This window comes from Periophthalmus magnuspinnatus, chromosome 8 (genome assembly GCF_009829125.3).
Source record: "Periophthalmus magnuspinnatus isolate fPerMag1 chromosome 8, fPerMag1.2.pri, whole genome shotgun sequence".
Lineage (NCBI taxonomy): Eukaryota > Metazoa > Chordata > Actinopteri > Gobiiformes > Gobiidae > Periophthalmus > Periophthalmus magnuspinnatus.
This window is the reverse complement of record NC_047133.1, coordinates 25,916,463-25,933,194: the sequence shown is the minus strand read 5'-3', so window position 1 is coordinate 25,933,194 and position 16,732 is coordinate 25,916,463. Positions and strand designations below refer to the sequence as shown.

The 16,732-nt window shown below is 38.4% G+C and overlaps 1 protein-coding gene across 3 annotated transcripts in view; it reads right to left on the bottom strand.

Annotated features, from left to right (window-relative positions):
- LOC117375553 (mitochondrial import inner membrane translocase subunit TIM16-like) overlaps window positions 1–16,732 on the bottom strand; it is a 100,446-nt gene that overhangs the window by 81,638 nt on the left and 2,076 nt on the right. For all 3 annotated transcript variants that reach the window (XM_033971874.2, XM_033971873.2, XM_033971876.2), the window contains exons 5-7: window positions 16,472–16,658; window positions 15,446–15,522; window positions 12,378–12,428 (exon numbers count right to left, since the gene is read on the bottom strand). In XM_033971874.2, the coding sequence (XP_033827765.1) occupies window positions 12,378–12,428; window positions 15,446–15,522; window positions 16,472–16,658 (315 nt within the window). The remainder of the gene's footprint in view (window positions 1–12,377; window positions 12,429–15,445; window positions 15,523–16,471; window positions 16,659–16,732) is intronic.

Genomic DNA, 16,732 nt, shown 5'->3' with positions numbered 1-16,732 from the left:
TCTGTCTCTTGTCTCCCATCTGAGAGCATGATATTGTCACATTTTAGAATCTTAAAACCATCTGAAACCTGCTAGCCCTGCAGTTTAGACTTCTGAAAAGCATGTCAGTCTCGTGGTAGTTTAGAAGTTCAAAGCTTAATGCACCTGGACATACTTAAAATGTGCAATGTAATTAGCAGCAGGAGGTTATACTGCTGTGTCTGATTAGTCTAGAATCTTCTGGCTTCAATGAAGGTCACTCATCATCTGTTTCAAATTTACAATAATTTATTTGTTTGGTGTAATCAGAAAATATTAATTGAGGGCATTTTTTTGTTTATACTGTAAATAAATAGTTTAGCATATGTTGGCCAATAAACATGAACATGCCATGTGATGACTGTTCTTTGTAATTAAACATTTTAGCCCACACTGAGGCACAGTTTATACACCAGCATACTGTATATCCAACAGCACAGCACCAGGCAACTCACTGACAGCCTGATAAATTACCTCATTGGAGTAACACTAACAAATACCTCTATCTCCCACTACCACATCTCACCCTGGGTATGCCATGATCAAAAACAGTGCTAACATTAGCCCAACGCTTCCACTCTGCCATGAAACCACAAATTGTAGCAAAACCTGTTGTCCTAAGAGCTCAATTAGTAAAAGATGAACTGTGCAGGGTTTTGTTGGAGCAGAGAAGTGTTGTTTATAAGACATGTGTGAGCCAGATTTCAGTCTGTTTTCTCAGCTATTTCCACTATTACATACTAGCTCCTCTGAATGTTGGTGTTCAGGCTTTTGGCAGTGATGCAAAATACCTGCAATAAATGTGGGCGTCAGTATAACTTTTTAGAGGGTTTTTAGAGAGTATCCAAGGTGCTTTGTCAAACAATGACTAAATTATATTGTAAAAATCTACATCTGGCAGTGGCTCACCGGAATTCTCTTATGGACTACATTATCAAAATAGAGAACTTTTTTAATCCAAGAATTGAAAAACTAGAACTTCTAGAAATGTTTGACAAAGTAGTAAGGCTGATAGTTTGCAATTGTGTTTGTTGCTTATTGCATCAGCTAATATTGTGATATCGATACTTTTGCATTATATTCTGCAGCCCTACAAATTAGGTTAGGTGATTTAGTAATAATTTAATAAAAACGTGCAAACTACCATAACTGTGAAAAAGGCGGCAAACCTTGAACTGAAGGAGGAGGCTGACTAATGAAGAACAGAGCGACTTCCTCTACTGTAGCCTGATGTTAGCCGTTAGCCTTTTTTGATGAGACTAGCATATGGAGAAAGCACTGGCTTAATTGAAATGGCACCAGAGCTTGGTCAGTCTCAGGTCAGCTCACAGATCCACAGACGCACTCTAGTCCATGCGGCACTACATTTCCCATGAGGCTTTGTGCAGCCGGTCTCCCCGCTGCGTCCTGCCGTGTAGGTCCTGGGGTTCTGCCGTGACACTTTGACAGGCCGCCTCCGTCTGCTCCTTGGTATTTCAATTGATGTCAAGATCGTTTTACCAAAAGCAGTTGAGAAGTTGACAGTTGCTTCAAAGTTTAAACACAGCCCTGTATTGTGCACGATACAAAACTATGATTACAAAATGGCACAACAAAACAGAATGTCAACAAATTTGCACCATGTTTCCTTTTAGAAAAAAAAAAAAGTTCAACTCCAGCTTCCAAACAGCTAAGCAATTTCCTTTTTTTAAATCAAACAACCATCGGCAAATCAGTGCCAATAATTAAAGCCAGATTCTTCAGAACAGTAAAGAGTGCAAACAGGGGTCATAGCACAAGGGAGCTGTGCATAGTGGAATTACTACTGATTTATTTCAAGTACAAATCACCCAGCATTCTTCTCATATGAAAAGATGATGCAAAGTGTTTCGAAAGTATGCATGTATCTTAATATTTACCCAGTTTTTCATATCAAGCTTACATTCCAGTCTCCTCAAATTTCACTCAAAATGTGAATAAAACTTATGAAAGCGTGATGTATGAAGAGCCTCCCAAGGTGAAGCAGAAGTACAGTTAAATCATCTGCTGTTTAGGCTCCAGGTGTCTACCACATGTAGGGCTTAATTAGGTGGAAGCTAACAGCCGTAACACTGCCACAGCACTAATGAGCGCGCAGTACACAGCCGCTCTCAGCTGGCATCCAACCGGCAAAACTTTAAATGTAGCGCCACCTTTCGAAACAAACTGACATCATATGTTAAATTAACACATAAAAGTTACCTCTGTGGTACTGCAATAATTTTTATTAACTATACCTAAAATTGTGTAATCTGAAGTTCTTGTTTAGTTTAATCCTGGTGAGTCTTGAGACAGGACTGTCACACTGAAGTAAGTCTGGGCGATACTGATACAAATCAAACTGTGAGCTCATTCCTGTGGCAATAAGCTTTTTGGTGAAATCGATGATTCACACATTTGATCTTGAATACAGGTTTATGCTCAAACACAGACACTTTTCCTCACTCCTCCTATTGGTCACATGACACTTGGATTTAACCAGTTGCAATGAAGTATGAACTTCCAAAAGAAGAAGATGAATTAACTGTTCAAGGCACTATAAAGATACTACATCCTAATAGGAAGTCACAGCACAAAAAATCAATACAAAAAAATACAAGTTTTGCTGAATGACATAATTTGTGGAGTTTATAAATAAACTATAAATTATCCTGTTTGTGATTCAAGATAATGGTTAAAGCAGAATACCAAAACCAATAGTAAAAATGCTCAATCAATCTATAAAGAAACTTCTTTCACATGTTAACAATTTCCTTTTAACTAAAGCTTTTAAGAATATTATAATGAGGTCTTACTGTACTACATACTGTAAACTTTGATCAAACACAGAAGAAAATTGCCAATATATTAAATACTCACTACTAGAAGTGCTGAGGCAGCACAAATTTGGCTTTGACAAAGGCTAATAAATCAATTATACAAGTGTTCTAAAATAAATATTTGATTTGAATATATTTACCTCTGTTATGGCTACTTTATTTCATTGTGCTGCCTGCCTGGTATATGCTAAAGAATGCCATAACACCTCATATCGAGGGTCACATGAGTTTTTGTTGATGACACTACTGCCATTAACTATTTGCACACGGATCAATAAAGTGACTTCTTCAATAAGACCAAATAACCACACCATTTTACCCATTGCATTCTGTAACAGCCCTTTTTATTGCCAATGTTAACATAGCAAAAGATCATTAGCTGACTATAGAAACTGCACTGATCGGAAACATAAGATTTAGTGCCACTGTTTTACAGAGCTTTCCAAAGCCCCAATCATGCATCATGAAATATTCCCCAAGGCCCAGCCAATTTTTGAAACTGGCCAACATGGACTCTGTATTCTCTCTATGCCAGTGAGGAAAGCGGTGGTAGCTGGAGGATGGAGAGAAAGTGGAGAAAAACTAAGAGGAAAAGTAAAATGGTGCCAAAACATCTGGGCTTGGTTATACTTTGGCTGTTACCAGGTTCAGAGCACAGCAGGGTTTGATGGAGAAAGAAGCAGCTTCGAGGCACTGAGTAAGGTGGTTGGATGAAACAACAGTACCATAAAGAAACTGATGTAAAATATAGCTATAATTAAGCAAAGTTGAAAGTTAAAGGCTCATATGTCTCAAAAACAAAACAAAACTACTCTCTATCTTTTATTTTGGCAGTAATTCACATTTGATTTAGAATACATTTACCATGATCCAAAATTTCCATTTCAGTATGCCTGAGACTGGCACCAAGAACTGTATGTTACCTTATTTGCTAACTTTGACACACGTTTTACAGTGATACTGAGAGTTACTAATCTTCACTACAATACATTTGGGACATAACAAGCTCTAATAATGACTAGTATTCATCCGAATAAAAAGAGTGTGTTAGAGTGTGTACTTGCATGTTTGGCTTATGAGGATATTACAACACACTGACCATTACATAAACTTACCGGCAAGAAAAAGAAAAGGAGTAGCATTTTTGGTTTACATGGGCAGCTTGGATCTGGAATTTAAAAGTCCACTATTGAGTAAGACTGACACATTCTTGGACGGTGCTATGATCCTTTATTGACATTATGTTTCAAATTGCACAATGTTGACTACATATCCATGAGGTGTTACTATTATGCATTCTTCAAAACTTTAAACATTACTACATGGCTGGGGCAAGTATTAAAAGCTCTGACAAGAACTGTGACTCAGTGAGGAAAAATAATTGCTAAGAATTGAATTGGGATTTTTTTCTAATGTTCAGATCATGCATTAAGATTATTATATCATTATGTGTATTACATCAAGATGCCCATCTTATAAGGCTGGCATATTTAAGAAAAATATTGATATTATTGGATATTTTCTTACAGACAAATTCTAGAGTACAAGAATCACTTGTTATTGTGGTATTGATTCTTATACAGTATGAATATAGTAGATGGTGCATGGGCTTGGATGACTTCAGTTTAACTGAAAGCGCATCTTTGCTTACAAACTATCAGCAACACTGAAAAGACAACATTGTGTGCTGGAAATGTATCACATAGCTATGAAAAATAAATAAGCTTTAGAGTTTTGAGTATACTGACTCATAATTTAATTACTTCAAGACAAGACAGGCACTCAGACATTCAAGTGTTTCTTGAATTATAATGTTAACCAAATGTATTATTATTTGTTTCTTGTAAACATGTACAATCAAATGCCATCTAAACATTTACTCAAACCTGGCATCAGAGCCAAAAGTACCTGTGAGACTAACACTCAGAAAATGAGTTCTTTCCATTTCCCGTCACCTCTGTGAATGCTGCTCCTTCACGACTGCCCCTCTGGGCTTACATCTGTGAGACAAACTAAACACTTGTGCCATGGTCAAAGAGCTTCATTGTGCTGCCTGCCAGAGTCCACACTGGTACTTTAAACACTGCCATGCCTGCTGCTGCTGCTGGTTTATTCTGCCTGTAATGAGAAATATGAGCGGGTACATCCAACTCACTGACCAAATACACACTTTTCCAATTAGAGTCTGCAGGCGCATAGATAGCACAGACGAATCAGTGTTGTATATTATGTCTGGACACAGAGACCAGTCGAATAAGGTTAAATTATAAAAAGGTTCTCAAAGCAGGTGCTAAACACATTGAAACAGAGTGCTTTAATATGCAATACTATATGCCCATTGTCAATTTTCTTACGCCATCTCATCTTATAATGAACTGTTTGTTGTAGTTGTTTTATTTTGTCTTTCAGAAGATTTAGAAACTAATATAGAAGCTAATTTACATAGAAATTTTGACATAATTTTGTGCTAGAGCTTAACTATTACTTAGTAGAAAACTATGCAAGATTGTCTATGGAGTTCTGTGCATCATTTGTGCTTATTAATATACCTTTGTTGTTTGTTAAAAATAGGACTTTGCGCAGTACTATCTATGCTAGTAACAAAACGGCTGTGCTTTCCCTTGGCCTGACCAAAGTGCTCCCTCCTGATATCCAAACCATTCAAACCCAAGGTCCTCTCTAATTTCACCCGAAGCAGCAGAAGCTCAAGCTTGAAAAAGTCCAAATCTGGCCCCCAAGTCCAACGAACTATTCCCTTTTTCCTGTCTCCCTCCTCTGCTACTGACCACAGATCCTCGGCTGTAGGGCCAATGTGGGCCCAAAACTATGAGGGGTATTTTCAGCACTGTAATTTAAAGCACACACAAAAGACAAAATTACACACACTCAGCAAAAAACAACACAGACATTAGGAATAGATGAAAAGGATGAGTTTGGAGAGGCAGATGACACAGTGAAGGCACGTGTCCTGTGCCCACAAAAACACCTTGTTCTTTGAGGAGTAGGTTAACCATGTCTGTTTTTCTAAAGAATTGGAGCTATGTTAAAAAGTACATAAAATAGGGTGGAGACAAGAGTGGACTGTACTGCATAAAAATGTTAAAGAAAACTCATTTGACAAAGTGAGGCCAGTTTAGGGATATCACAAACAGAATCCAGGAAAATATATATATATATAAATATTCAGTGATATAGTCTAGAATGCCCATACCAGTGTGCTTCAAAGTAAACCGTATCGCCCCATTTGAGAGGTCCCAAGTGGATCCAGGAGGGTACTAGCTGACAGCGGGGTCTGGGGCCGGTACAGTGGCTCCACGCATAGTTAACAACCAAACAAGAGACAAGACGGTAAAAAGCAGATATAGCAGATTTTAGCAGATATAGACATAAAATAATAATTTCTCACCAAACGTTGACTTGATTTTGTGATAAACCGCTGTATTTCCAATTATGGTAGCTTAAATGTTGAGCCAACATGCTCCACAAAACAAAGCTAGCTCTAATGCAACAGCTGTTTCCTGTTTGTGGATGCACGCCATTCATGTATGAAGATCCAACACATTATACTTACAGTGCAAAACGCATTGAATGTGAGCCAAACCCAATGCATTACATAAAGAAATGCTAAAACCTGGCACAGAGGTGCAGAGAACTTAAATAAATACAGAATAAGCTGACAGTAAACCGGAAGAAGTTTTGTGCTTACGCTAGCTTTAGCCTTGTCTCCCAGCACCACAAACTACAAATTACTAAATGTCTTTGTGAATCACTGGGATTGGCCATACAATTATGATTTATATTTTCCTTATTAGGTAAATATGAGTTATGTTTGGGTGATGTCAGTGTCTCGTGTAGCAGAGCCCTTGCCCCTGGACCCAAAGTCTTGCTCAGAGCATTGGAAACACAAGTCAGCTGGAGCGAGCTGCACCAGACAGACCCGCTCCAAGGTGGCCCCAAGCAAACCATGCCAGTAGAAAAGAGGCTTACTTAGACCTCAACATTTGTTGAAGTATTAGAATAGAATAAAGTACAGATTGATTGATTCCTTCTACTTGTCTGAGACAGTACCAAATGACAAAAACATACAGTGGATATTCTATATTTACAATCAACATTGAATTTTAAAAGACGACAGACAAACCAGATAGAGAAAAACAAATGTGATACTGTAGTGGGAGTAATGCACCCTCTCCTTATGTGAACCGCCTAAACAGAGCAGTCTGCATACACATACTTGTACTGATTACAGATGGAGGATTTCTGCTAGTACTGTCCAAAGACCTCAATTATCCTGCACTCTTATTTCCCATAAATACAGAAAGGGAAGGCCTATAATCAGAGGCTAAATTTACCCCACCTGGCTCAAGCAGGAGCCAGTACAGAGCTGGTCACATGGATGAGACAGGCAGAACACACTTTAAGGCACGGAGAGGGACAACAGTGGACATGTGGCTGCTCGGTCTGAACCGGAGACGGCAACAGTCAGTGGAGCATCATGTTCACTACTGGTATAATTATTGCAAGCTCAAGTGCAACAATGAATAGTAATAATAATAATTATTATTAAAGATGACTATTCAACTGTTAAAATAATTGCAATCATATTTTCATAACTGTAATAATTTACTGGTGTTAAAAAGGCCAATTGGTGGAACTCAGTTTGCTGTTAAAATGTACATTTTTGTTCTTTGATTTATAAATAATTTTCATATTTTGTATTGTATTTGTATAAATACATTTATTTATTTTCTTAATTTCTAGAATGTGATTTTTTTGTCCTTCATATTACTTAATTCAATAATGTGCTATGGTTCATATGAAGTTAACTCAAAATTGCAAACATTGTGTAAATCTAGAAATAATATGTTTATATGGAGGCTGTATACAAGGCAAAAAATACCCTTTTGGTCAACCTGTGGTCCTAACAGGCAATGCAACTTCAAACCATGGTGAGTGCAAACCATTTTGGCTCTAACCGGACATGGAGGGAGGCTGTGGTTTCACTCGAAGCCTCACCTGGAAAGTGCAAAAGTGCAGAAAAGATGTACGATTGTCTTAATATGGTATGTCTGATGGAGAAAAGCAGCGAGAGACAAGATATCTCCTGATCACCACGTCAGCGACCTACAACAGGATGTTGGCAATGTCCTTGAAGTCATACTTGGCCCATTGCTTGCTAAAGGGACTGTCACCCACATGTTTTGCTTTGCCTAAGATTTAGGGACCTTAGGGTTGTAAGATTGAGGGTCTGGGCTCTTCTCTGGGACAGAGGTGCATAACACAGTCCTTGGTTATTCGAACTTGATGTTTGGACGCCTTCTTTAAACAAGGAGGATAAACTCCAGAAACATGACTTTTGATACTAAGAGAGGTGATCAGTGCCCTCATGTTCTTTTGATGTTACTTTCTTACATCAGTAGATTGCAGGGATATACCTTGCAAAATTGTAGAGATTGCTTTCTAAACTGTAAAACTGTAAACCTTCTTTCTTTGTACACAATAAATCTATAAATATATAAAGGTCTTTGTGCACTTTCTGCCTCTCTTTAGTACAATAGTCAATGAGCCCAAATTTAGAGAAGTAATTTTAGTGTACACTTCTCACTGGGGCTAGAGTCCGCAAGGCAGAAAGAAGTGATGCTAAGGAGTTACCTTTGACTTATCCCCACCAGAACCAACCTGGAAGAGGGACACCAGACTGTTAGGGTAAGTCCTCTGGCATCTGCATATCACTGTTTAAAGTGAGAGGAGATGCATATGCAGGGGTCCTTAGAAAATATTCAGCTAAGGAGACTGGTTAACTGTTGATACTCTATCAGGAAAGGGAGTCTAATCTCAGGGAGACCAAAATGAGTTACCCAAGAGGCGAACAACTTGGGGGTTTATGTTAACATGAGCACACATCTTTTGGCAAGACCCTATCTATTCTTAGAACCCAGTAAACGCTTCACTGGATTATACAGACTCTAAAACACAAAATACCTTTTATTAAAAAGAAAAACATAAACAATGTCAATAAAAGAATAAACTATTGTTGATTTTCATCAATAATAATCTTTATTTGTAAACATTCTCTACCTAGAACCTTCAGTCACCATAAAATTATATTTTAAAAATCTCAATCTACAGCAGAAATAAATGTTTGCCTAGTCAACTACTTACATAATCATTTGTTCCAGCCCTACACAGGTGCATGTTTGCTTTTTGTAAAATATGACTTTTCACTTCACTGAAAAATAAAAACTGTGGTTTATTCTAATCCTCTGCAGCTCTTGGGACAACTTTCCCAGAAACAATTTGAGAGGAAAAAGTTGTGGTTTCTCTTGATGAGCACAACTGGCTGGCACTCAAGATACAAGAAGCTAACAGATCTACAAGCGAGGCTACAAATGTGAACAGTTTGGACACTTCTCTGCCTCTTTGTTTATTATGTGGCTGCACTGGTCTTCCCCTGCCATTACGGCTCATAAAGCAGTAAACTAGGGACGGACGCAGAGCTTAAGTTAAACCACACATCAGGCACACACAACCAAAGGACAAAGGCCAAACCGCTAAATTATGATAGAGTGAGACTGTCCAAAAACAAACTAATACCAATATTGTTTTAGATAATTGATAGAAGTACAACATAGGCTTTTCCAAAGTATCACAAATCAGATACTAATCAATATTAAAGCAAGTATTGAATCTAGAGCAGGTATTGATACTAAAAAAGTCACATTCATAGGACAGAAATGAACCTTTGCTGAATCGCTTTAGAATGATCTGGAGCTGTATCAGAACAAGTATAAGACACATAGACTAATATATTCCCATGGACCACTATGCAACATAGAAAGTACTATGATTTAATGTTGAAATGTTGATTTATTGTCTAAAGAGTATTTTTAATTGTCATTGTGGTATCAAGATTGGTAATGAGTATGGTGTGTATTCCTTTACTACTCCTATAGCATATTCCTATTCCTATACTACTCATAGTAAAAGCCAAAAGTAAAATCTGTCAGCTGGACAAAAAGTTGTAGAAGTGAAGAGGTTTTGCTGCTCATCCAAGCCACTTCTTCAGTTCTGGTCAGACTATGGGTAGACACCGCCTTATATCTATCTGAAGGGAGGAGCTAATCACACTGAAACTGGGCTCAATTGAACAAGCCTACACACAGAAGCTGTAAACAAATGCCGTTTCCAGTTTCAGTATAGTTAGCTCCTCCCTTTAGATAGACAATAGGCAGTGTCCATCAGCAATCTGACCATAACTGAAGAATCGGCTTGGATGAGCAGCGATTCGTCTTCATTCCTACAACGCTTTGTCCAGTTGACAGATTTAACTTTTGGCTTTTGCTATGGATCAGACCTGGATGACTGAAGGATTACACAGACATAGACTACTCGTACTACTGCCATACGGCCACAAAGATTACCACAACTACAATTTCAACTACCTCTATGACGACCTCCTTTATAACTGGAATACAAAAATATAATATTTTACTCCACAGAGTTTTAAAAAGCCCCCAAACCAACGCAATCCAAAACCATTTAACAACTCTGATGATGTTTCAGTCTCTTGGGTTTTGAGGTGGTTGGGCTGTTTGCACGGGGCCAGCTGGTGTGCTGATTCAGGCCTCGGTTGTCCAGATTTTTTATGAGGATTAAAGAAAGGGCAAGGAGGAGACAAAAATACAGGGAGGTGCAAAGAAAACATAAAAAAAATATAAAAATTGCCTGTCCACCAGTATATCATCACAATAAATACTTCTAGATTATTGGCATGGATGCCTGAGAGTCTGCATGACACCAAAGACTAGGCATCAAAGACTAAATTGTTTAAAAGACATCGGCACGGGAACACCTGATGTAAACAGCCACTTCAAACAGAGTAGAGGAGCCGGCCGACAGGATTAGGTTACTTAAGTCAACACAAGCACACAGACAGATGTGTGGCAAGAGGGCACAGAGCTGGACATGTGGCACAGAGGAAACTATGTACACGATACTGATGTTTCTGATAGAGCTGATGGACCTGGTTTAAGAATTTTAAAATCAAATGGGCGTGCCACCATCTTATCCCTGAATTAGTTGTGGAACAGGAACAGAATAATACTTTGTACAGCCCTTCCAAATAGTTTAGTTAGAATTAAAAATGCCTGTCTGAATTAAAACCAGTTAAGTATGTGTGAGTGTGTGTGTATGTGTGTTAAATTCTAACTGTATACTGATACTAAAACGTCACATTCACAGGACAGAAAGGAACCTTTGATGATGCTGAGCTGTATCAGAACAAGTATAAGGCCACACAGACTAGTATACGCTCATGGACCACTATGGAACATACCTGGACAACTGAGATATAACACACCATGGTAAGATTATTTAATGTTGAAAATCACATTATATTGTCTAAATGAAGAGTGTTTTTATTATCATTGTGGTATCAGAATCTGTATGGAGTATCAAGTCTACTCCTTAGTATTGAAATTGAGTTTGAAATTGACAGCACTATATGCATTATTAAATCTTCAGCTCATTTTTGTTATTTAAGCCTAAAGCATTTAATTAATTTATTTTAGGCACAATCCTATCTTAATCATATGGATTTTATCTGTTTATTTTAGAGCAAAGTGTGCTGCATTACAGGTTAATATGCAATGCGTCTTTTATAATTATTGTTATTGAGAATTGCAAATATCTATAATCATTACAAAATAATTGAAATATTTTTCTACTCTCTCCTAAAAATATCTAATTCCTAACTGTTAGATATAAATGCTTCTACAATAACTACCGTAGTATATCGAGTAAAGAAATCAGAATATTGAATGGGTACAACATACTATAAGTAAAGTCTTTGAAGACAGAAGTAGAAAGAAAGTGATCGCCTTTTTAAATATTTTTCATTTTGTCATAATCTTTGAATCATGTAAGGGGGGCTGAAAAATCACAATATGGAAAACGCCCAGGGAGATAAAAGATAAAGTACGAGAATATTTGGTCACTGGTCAGCCTTTGGCAACACACCCTCCCTTCAACTCCCTTTTACTATAAACAGACAAACACTGTTGCCTTTGGTAGAGGTTCATGGTCGCAGTAGCTGTAGGACGGGCACTCGTGGGAAGAGAAGGGCAGACACTACCACAAAAATCAAGAGTGGATGAATCTCTACTCAGGTGGAATAGCACAGTCAACCTGTTTACTACTCTACAGTGCGTAAGGCAATAAAGAAACTGGAACAAATTTATCGTTTGGGATGTAGCCACTTTTAAAAACATACTTCTTCAGCTGTTACACTGTACAGTTGGTGGATGAGAAATCAAGGGGAAATCACGCAGATCTGAACTCGGGGGAGGAAAAGTAACTGGTGACCAGACTCAGATATTCACAATACTTGAACCACATCCTAGATCTGGAGATGGGTCCCCAAGTGTTTTATTTCAGCTTTAGATCATACCATCTTCGATATTGTGTCCTGAATAGCTATAGGAGGGATATATACTTGTTTTTGCATATATACAGTGGGCTTACCTGAACCGCAGTCAGCTGGGCTCTGGGGTCAAATACTCTCAGCATCTTATCCTGGAACAGATAGCAAACTTTTTTTTTTCAAAAAACACCAACATCACAAACTTTTCACACATAATTTATAAGAGTTAATTTAACAGATAATCCCTGTGAGGGTTAATGGAATATTTTAGTGTGATCTCAGATAAACCCAGTTCACATGTTATCAGATCCATCTGACTCATCCTTAACAGATGTAATCCAGTGACCACGCTGTGACCTTAAGATTTCAAACTCTGGCTAGTGCAAACATGAGTATGCATCTATCAGAGCAGCCAATCAGAGCAGTTCCTGTGTGATTGAGAGGAAATGGGTCCTAATGGGATCAGTGTGTGTCTGCAGCAGTGCCACTCAATATGCCTGTGACTAAGATCACAGCAGAGGCTTGACAAACTGGCTGATAGTGAATAACAGCTATAAAGTTTAGACTAGACCAGGCGCACACTTAGCGTACATATACATGTCAAGAGCAATCAGGAGGTGTGCATCAGGACACTGTCAAGCACCCTGACCTATACAGGGAAGGGCTGTACATATAAATATAGACCACAGCTGTTTGAGGTCAATTATTAGCCTGGGCATTTTCTTTGTCTGAGCAAACTTAAGGTAAGCCACACTCATGAGACAGATAATTGGTTTGCTTTGCTTCCTAATACACTGCCTATTGCTATCCATTTGTGTCTATGTGAAGCCCACCCACAATTATAAAGCTCAAGGTAATCATTTCAGGCCTTACGGGCCTGGGCCTAAGCCAGAGGCTCAAGGACCACACCAGGAAAAATAGGAGGGTGCCGCTAAATGATGGCTGGCTATTGTGTCCATAATGCAATATATGTAAGATAAATAGTTTCTATTCACTGTGTTTGTCTATGAGGCCTGTTGTTGAGACAACCAACCATATCTTGAGGTACATGTCCTGTCAAATGCACGGCACTAAGAGTCTCAGCACTCTATCAGTGTAGGAAAGGAAATGATCAGGCTGTGCAAACAATTAGATGAGGGTCTACTCACAGAGACCTGCCTCCCCATCCATAAGCACAAACAGAAAACATGCTCACACACTTTTAGCCCCATGACAATAGCTCCTGTGAACACAAACACCTCGTGTCATAAAGTTTGAAGGCTGTAGTGGTGGGAGCCGTGATGTGTGCTAAGGCAGCAGCTGTTTAATCACACCAGTGGAGCCTCATTCACAAGCTGCTCTTAATAAGTTTCACTGTTAGTCTGCAGCACACAGCTCTGCTCACAGACACACACAGGCGCTGGGAATGTCCATCCAGGAGGACAGCCCTCTTGACTTTTTGACATAACAAGTTGCCAGTGCCCTTTTCCCAGTATCCCACGGTTACTGAAGTCAAAGACTGTTGGCAGTACAAAAAAACGTACACTTTCCGTCCTCCAAATGTCGACTTATTTCGAAATTTAAGGTGGACTGCTGGTCATTAATGATCCAACACCACATTTGGATCACTCTTTAGAGTCGTGCTCCCTTTCTATTTCTAAGTATGCCATAAATACACATTTCTTTGAGCCTGTCATATTCCTGCTCTATGAGGTGGTGGTCCTGCCTTCATCCCCTCCGCCATGCCCGTGTTTACCTTAAGCAGAGGGTGGGGGAGCAGCAGGATTGAACCCACATGCTAGCAGGCCCTATTTGCTTTAATAAGGTAGATTGGAGAGATTGAAGGGGGTCTGCTAGGTTAAATGACACCAGCAGAGTTGGACAGGGTAAAGGCTGGAGTGGGCCCCAAAGCTATGAAGTTGGTTCAGATTTCCCCCCGCTGTTTGTCAGGTGCCTACCTCTCTCAAGCCTCAGTGGACTGATTCTTGGACTGGCAGTAACTTTGGCAATGATGATTAACCTGTCAACATAAGTACCACATCCTGGACGCAGTCCGTGACGGTGGGCTGTAGTAATTTGTTCCTTGTCAGCGCAAAGACAAACAAAAGAAGTTGAACAGACAGTTGTAACTAATAAGTGTGCGCAACTGGTTATTTTTCTGTCTAAATGTTTATAGAACTTCAAGTTGAAGAACGTCATTATGTGTTGCTATGGAAGTACACTATGTCATAGCATATGCATCTGTACTTCTGGCTTTTATAATACTATTATTAAAATAAGACAACCAGAGAGGACAGGAAATATAGTTTTAGATCATTAATAGAGTTACATGGAAAACTGTATAATATTATCCCAGGACTCAATGTGCACTTTTATTATTAAGGAATAAATGTGATTGTTGACAGTATAAAATAAAATATAATTATAATACATAGTTTACATTATGCATTGGGACACTCAATGCTGATATCACACTCATACAAAACATTTATACAAGGCCAAGATGTGCAAAAGGGATTTCGAGATGTATTTTCAATAAACTGTAATCCAATAAAATGTGTTTTATTGTTATTAGATTTGTAGATTATTAGTAGGCTGAATAGGTTAAGTGGAAAGTATAGTTATGTAATATAAATTTAAGCACCACTATACAATCAAACAACAGAAAACCATCACTAAAGCCAAGGTCTACAACACCATTATTCTTGGATTAAACCAAGCAGCCCATTTATTCCTTTCATGTCAACAATCTTTCAGTACTTTTCCCTTTATTACGCACCAAGTCCTTATTCAATCTGAGATTTGATCTCCACCCCTTTAATGATTATTAACCCATTTAATTCCTAATGAAATAATCTCCATGTGAACAAATACAGGGTCCACTGGGAGAAGTCAACTTCAATGCAGCCCTACAATGGAGCTTAAGATGGTGACGCCATCTAGTGGTAAATGAAGATAATAGCTCAAGAAATAAAGATGCAACTTTAAATATTAATTTATGTTTAAATATACAAACATTTGAAATATCTTGCATTCAAATACAAATCAAATGATGCATTTAGATCACTTAGAGAATGGTTGGTGATGGAGAAAGTCTGTTCTCCTGTAGTCTTACTTAAAAATGTTTTCACTTGTTTTTATTATTTTCCTTTTTTTAATAGTTAAATTGTTGAATAGCTAAATTGCTCACCTTACAGGAGGAAGCCAGCAGTGAACCATCTTGTTTCCAGCTCAAACTCTGCAGTTGATCGCTGTGATTCTCCAGAACTGTACAGAAATGTAATTATTTTACATGATGCATAAAACAAGTCAGTGCATCTGGTTAAACATTAGGAATAATAATAATAATAATAAATTATATATAACATACAATAACATAACAGTGAGAGGGCAATTTAGGGTTAAAAAAGTGAAAAATGCAAGAAAAGGCATGATGAAGCAGAGTTTAAACAGGACTTTCCCTCTGTAGATGATGAAGGTGAAGTATGAATAAATTACAAAACATCATGTGCCTACTGCACAGTGAAATTGAAATGAAAACACACAATCATATAATGATGTGAAACTTTTGACACTAACGCACACACGTGACCAGACCAAATACACAAGACATAAACACAAACATTTATAAGTCTTGGTTACTGCCTCAATCTCACTCCTGAGTGATGTAAAGAGATGGTAGTAAAGAGAGAGTGTTAAGGTTCAGATGCACTGTGAGCAGCAGCAGCCAGGCCAGCTCTCATGGGATGGGGTAAAATGGTAGTGCTTGTGTGCGGGACGGAGGTGTCAGGCCAGAGGATAGTGGCTATATCCTGAAGCCAGTTCAGGGAGACTGGGACCAGTACTCAAACCAAAAACATTACCTCTGCTGCTCCGGCAATTAGACAGAGCCACAGGGCTGAAAAACGTAGGTAGCATAATTCAGATAGTTCTCCAATGTAAAAGAAGTAGGTTAAATAAATACTTTTAAGCCAGTCAGTTATGCATTTGTATATGTTTATAGAACATTTTGCAATGTTTAGGCCTGAATTAGTCTCTTGTGTAAGTGGAAAAACACATTTTCAGATTAAATTAATCAAATAAGACACAGAGAAAACATAAATGAAAATTTCACACTTAACATAAATTCACAGTTTATGATTTATGAAGACACAAGTTGGATTTGTGATATGCATAAGTACTATATGTTGCAGCATGCAGTAACAGTGATTTGTACCTGCTAGAGGGGCATCTTGGCGACTGGTGTCCCAAAGGAGCAGCGAGTTGGTGGCCCCTAACGCCAGAAGCCCAGATGAGGTGGGATGAAACAGCACCAGTTCCAGTTTGCCCTGTCCTGGATGTAAGGTCAGCTCTGGTTCAGACGGCTGCTCCAACTCCGGATCACACAGACACCACAGCTTTGCCTGCATGTAAACAAGTGTTACCTCAAAAGACTATGCCAGAACTCTTGTATAACAAGAAACACGGGAAATATTTA